Below are 6,000 nucleotides of genomic sequence, written 5' to 3'. Positions count from 1 at the left end.
TGGCGATTGGCAGGTACTCTCCAGTTTATAGGTAAACAGGGAGCCCCAGACACATTCTAGTGGGAATTCCTGGTTATCTGTAACTTTAGGCCGTCCAGGTGAGGAGAGGGGTCACTGCTTCTGAGACTCAACCCTTCCTCCCTGGGCGACAGCACGGCCATTTCACCACTATTACAGTATGTTACCCCATTACAGTATGTTACACCATTACTATATGTTACACCATTACAGTATGTTACACCATTACTATATGTTACCCCATTACAGTATGTTACACCATTACTATATGTTACACCATTACAGTATGTTACACCATTACTATATGTTACCCCATTACAGTATGTTACACCATTACTATATGTTACCCCGTTACAGTATATTACTCCATTACCTTTCTGGGAACTTAAGTACATCACTGCAATATGAACGACTGCTCTGGGTAGAAGTGTCCCCCCGGAGCCACCGTAGTTTTCACCTACTGCTGCAGTCGCCGCATTATATAACAACCGTGTCTGTGTAAAGCCTGTGATTGGTGTCGCCGTGCCGACCGCCCGGCCCGGGGCGGGAGCTGAGCTGACCTGTGTGGGGGGAGGCCGGGGAGGCGGGCACGATGACGGCCGTGCCGTCGTCCGCCATGCGCAGCTGCCTGGCGCGTTTGGCGAGCAGCGGGGAGGGGGTGAGAGCAGGGGGGGTGCGGGCCACCCGGTCCCGCCCGCCGCCACGCCCGCGGGGGAGCTTCAGGTCCAGCGGCTCGTCCAGGGACAGCATGGCTGCAGCACAAGGCCCAGGGGAGGGCGCCGCCCACCTGCAAGAACAGCCAATCGGTGAGATCCCTGCGGTCCGTCAATCACAGGCATGGAATATCGGCCATGCTGCTAAGCAGAAAGAATATACTGATAATTTACAGCCAATCAGAAAGACACATGGACATTTATTCAACCAATCCCAGAAACAGCACATGACCAACTCGGCAGAGCAGAGAGAGAGTGTTCACAGCCAATCAGAGATCAGAATTCAGTCAGTCAAACACTCCCAAGCACAGAACCTGAACTGTACACTTAAGGACATAGATTGTTTGTAAATGAAGTCTAAGTCCCCAGGTCAGTTGGTCAACCAATTACAAGCAAGGAAGGAGCAAGGGGCACAAAGCTAACCAGACAGAATATATTCTGCTATATTTACACACGTGTGACTTCTAGAATGTATTTATGAATGCTGTGTATATTTATGTGTCATATAGGTCTGTGTATTATGTACATTCAATTATAATAACTAGTCACAAATACTCATATTCGATAAAGCACATCCTCCAATACTGGAAACTTTAAAAACAGCTGAAATTTATTTTGTGTTTCATATTTTAGCAGCTTTGTGGTGGTGGACCGACTCTTTTCTCTGGAAACATTTCCATAAACAGAGAAAGGAAAGTGCACATCATCAGCATGGGGCAGGCTAAAGTCCCCCAGGCCAGGCCTTCCACAGCAGGATTAATCCTGAGCAAACAGACCTAACCCCAACCTTCACTGAGGTACAGAACACATGCAGGACGGAGGAACCAGAATCACACTCTGCAGTATGGAAGTGGGGGGAATATCTGTAGCAGTGTGTAGATGTACACACACTTGTGTTTTTTTTCTGTGTTTTACACACATTTGCTAGCTCTCTCTCACACATGCACACACACACACACATGCAAGCTCTTGGTCTCTCACACCTCGCACACAGACACACAATTGCACATTCTATCTCTCACACATGCATACACACAGACACACACACATGTGCTAGCTCTCTCTCTCTCTCTCACACACACACATCTTATCAGCATGCGTTCCCCTCCTTCCTGACCTTTGCTCACATGCTCACACACTGGAATGTGTGCAATCCAAACCAGATGGGTCCCCTCTGCTCCAGCAGCCCCCCACCCTCCTCTCCCAGGCCCCAGCAACCTGCTCCCCACAATGACCCCTGCAGTGCCTCTCTGACACCACCCCCCCCCCCCCCAAGCACACTGACCGCTGGAGTCCTACACTAACCACCTAACACCCCCCCCCCCCCAAACACACTGACCGCTGGAGTCCTACACTAACCACCTAACCCCCCCCCCAAACACACTGACCCCTGCAATCTTATACTAATCACCTACCCCCCCTTAACTTAACACACTAACCCTTATAGTCCCCCTCTAACCCAACCCCCACCAACACACTGACCCCCAACTCAACACACACCCTGCAGTTCCACTCTAAACCCCCCAACTCAACACACCCTGCAGTTCCACTCTAAACCCCCCAACTCAACACACACCCTGCAGTTCCACTCTAAACCCCCCAACTCAACACACACCCTGCAGTTCCACTCTAAACCCCCCAACTCAACACACCCCTGCAGTTCCACTCTAAACCCCCAACTCAACACATACCCCTGCAGTTCCACTCTAAACCCCCAACTCAACACACCCCTGCAGTTCCACTCTAAACCCCCCAACTCAACACACCCCTGCAGTTCCACTCTAAACCCCCAACTCAACACATACCCCTGCAGTTCCACTCTAAACCCCCCAACTCAACACACCCCTGCAGTTCCACTCTAAACCCCCAACTCAACACATACCCCTGCAGTTCCACTCTAAACCCCCCAACTCAACACACACCCTGCAGTTCCACTCTAAACCCCCCAACTCAACACACACCCTGCAGTTCCACTCCAAACCCAACTCAACACACACCCTGCAGTTCCACTCTAAACCCCCCAACTCAACACACACCCCTGCAGTTCCACTCTAAACCCCCAACTCAACACACACCCCTGCAGTTCCACTCCAAACCCCCCAACTCAACACACACCCTGCAGTTCCACTCCAAACCCCCCAACTCAACACACACCCTGCAGTTCCACTCCAAACCCCCCAACTCAACACACACTCCTGCAGTTCCACTCCAAACCCCCCAACTCAACACACACCCTGCAGTTCCACTCTAAACCCCCCAACTCAACACACACCCTGCAGTTCCACTCCAAACCCCCCAACTCAACACACACCCTGCAGTTCCACTCCAAACCCAACTCAACACACACCCTGCAGTTCCACTCCAAACCCCCCAACTCAACACACACCCCTGTAGTTCCACTCTAAACCCCCCCAACTCAACACACACCCCTGCAGTTCCACTCTAAACCCCCAACTCAACACACACCCCTGCAGTTCCACTCTAAACCCCCCAACTCAACACACACCCCTGCAGTTCCACTCTAAACCCAACTCAACACACACCCTGCAGTTCCACTCTAAACCCCCAACTCAACACACCCTGCAGTTCCACTCTAAACCCCCCAACTCAACACACACCCCTGCAGTTCCACTCTAAACCCCCCAACTCAACACACACCCCTGCAGTTCCACTCTAAACCCCCTAACTCAACACATACCCTGCAGTTCCACTCTAAACCCCCAACTCAACACACCCCTGCCGCCTCCTTTCTCCCGGTCCCTCTGCAGACCGCTGCAGCAGTGAGGCTTGGATACTGCATTCCCTAACAGGACTCAATAGGCAGGGCAGAGAGCCTGAAGAGGAGCACACACACCAAAACACACAAGCACTAAAAACACACGCACGCAACGTCTTTCTCTCTCTCTCTCTCCCTCCCACTCTCTCTCTCTCTCTCTCTCTCTCTCCCTCCCCCCCTCTCTCCCTCTCCCTCGTGCTGAAAGCGTTCTTTGAGAGCAGCTGGCCTGGGTCCACATGAGGAGCGGTGTCAGGGAGGAGCCCCAGAGAGAGAGAGAGGTCACCAAGTTCATCGACTCGCTTGGGGGTGAGGGGAGGGGGGAGGCCCTGTCATTAACCTGACGACACACACCACACCAAAAGCAGGTCCAGTAAAAACCTACATCTTTCCCTTTTTTCTGCCAATTGTGACGGCATTTTTTGTCTGTTACTGCTCCTACTCTTCTATGCACCTTAGTAGTACAGTGAAGCAGCACCCCGTTTTGATTATGGCACACAAAAATCACACAAAATTAAGAGTAAGGCACATTTCTACCAGCTTACCCAAGAAACAGCCCTACCCCTCCAGACAATACATAAAGCCACAACCCCCATCTGCATACCAACATACCCAGCATATGCAGCTATGTCACCACACCAACCACAGGCTACGTGAGGCAACAACTACAACTCCACTAGCTTACCAGATAAGAGTGAGCACAGAGACGCTGTATCCGTGCCTGTTCAAACCCCACAATTATCTGCATATGAATTCGGAACGGGTTGGTGCCGACGAACTGTCGGGGGTGGGCGGGGTAATTTGTCAAATCATCTGCCAGCGTGGGAAGAAATGCATTAAAACAGCGTTTTATTGTGCGCATCTAATTACCATTGTTTCATTTTCTGTTTCGCGATCACGATCGTTTTACGCAAATGTCATTAACCTAATATCACTGATCAGCTTCTGGAGAAAAAGAATATATAGCGTGCTGCCTATACAGTGCATTATCACAGCTTTCAACAGCGTTACTGTTCCACCAAGGACTTTTTATAAGCCTATTATATGCAAACAAATCAAACCTGCGAATTGTTTTCAGTTTAAAGTTTTAGTTAGATGGTCACAAACAAAAAGTCACCTTGAAGAAATGTCGATACACTGTATCACTTGAATGCACACAGAGTATGTAGGCCTTAAGCACAGCCTGTGTGAAACATTCTGATGCTATGACTATGCACAGTTCAAAGATAAGGCTGACAAATGGCAACCAGCCAAAGATGTAAAACATCAATGGCTAACAAATTACTGTTTTTAATCCACAAAGGGCCAAGTCCGTGTCAAATTCTTCTATTCAACAGACCATAAAGATCTGAGGAGCAACGGTTAAAGTAAACGGTAACCAGAAGTCTGATGATTATACGCAAGCATTTGTGATCTCATTTAGTGAAACTCTATTATTAGCGCTCGGTTTTCCCGTGGATCGCGCGTGTTTCTACGGGTCCGACCACGCACGGTCACAGTGGCTACACCGTCCATCATGGTTACAGGTGTCTGCTAGTCAGCAGCACATGCAGGCAATTACAAAGAGCCCCTTCAACAGGGATGCCTCCTGCCGGCCAACGATGACGTCTACCATAACCCACATTCCACCTGTTTGATCGATCAACACATTGGTATGCATCTCCTGCTATGATGAGCTAAATTCCTAATAACAAAACTGATCTTAACGAAAAATATTTTTAAATTTGTCAGACCCTGTAATAAAATCGCCCGGTCTCAGTTCTATTTTTATTATTTTTACTTTTTTCCCCGGACATGACGCAGTAGAAAGGAAACGTACAGCGTGCATGCCCATCTCCAATAGTAGCCAGCAAGCTGCGATGCCTAATTATACAAATGTTACTGAGAAACGCGAAAAATAAGACAAGAAAAAAATGAAGGGAAGTCTGCAAAAAAAAAACGACATGTTAAAAACTCAGAATGCAGAAGACGCAGCAGAAGACAGGAATGAGTTTTTGAACTTGAGGCAAGTGTTACCTCGCATTGCCACCTCTGCAGCGCTAGCAGTTGGCGCACAGCAGGAGGTTTCACCTGCTACCGACTACAAACTATTTTAACAACCAGCGCTGTTGACACGAGGTAAAAACGAGCATTTTTTACTTTCCTAATATAGCTCAGATGTGGTTGTCATTCTGTTGATTAGCTAGAATTTAACACTAAAAGTGTGAATTATAGAAGCAATAGGTTTACGCGAAGTAATGAGCAAATAGCGGGCATACACCATATAGGTATATAGGTACCATATAGGGTTTACCAATAAATGTTTGCATGTTTTGTTCGCAATTTCGTGCTGTCTGGTTGCCCGTTTTGGCAACCACTTCTCTATAAAATTGTCATCTTAAAAGTATTTATCAAAGGGTGTAAACAGACTATATCTTGGATGTAAACCAGCAGTCCTCTTTAATAAATTGTGTTAATTTAGTATTTTACTTTAAAGTTCCACTGCTGTCCTCCTAA

At 48.3% G+C, this 6,000-nt stretch overlaps 1 protein-coding gene across 1 annotated transcript in view; it reads right to left on the bottom strand.

Moving 5' to 3' along the window:
- The window catches only part of glis2b (GLIS family zinc finger 2b), a 37,719-nt gene that overhangs the window by 4,077 nt on the left and 27,642 nt on the right, over positions 1-6,000 (bottom strand). Inside the window, exon 2 of the mRNA XM_035398750.1 lies at positions 579-805. Within this exon, the coding sequence (XP_035254641.1) occupies positions 579-768 (190 nt within the window). The 5' untranslated portion in view covers positions 769-805. The remainder of the gene's footprint in view (positions 1-578; positions 806-6,000) is intronic.

This window comes from Anguilla anguilla, chromosome 17 (genome assembly GCF_013347855.1).
Source record: "Anguilla anguilla isolate fAngAng1 chromosome 17, fAngAng1.pri, whole genome shotgun sequence".
NCBI classification, from domain to species: Eukaryota; Metazoa; Chordata; class Actinopteri; order Anguilliformes; family Anguillidae; genus Anguilla; species Anguilla anguilla.
Note: the sequence above shows the minus strand (reverse complement) of the source record. Positions and strands in the feature narration are given on the sequence as shown.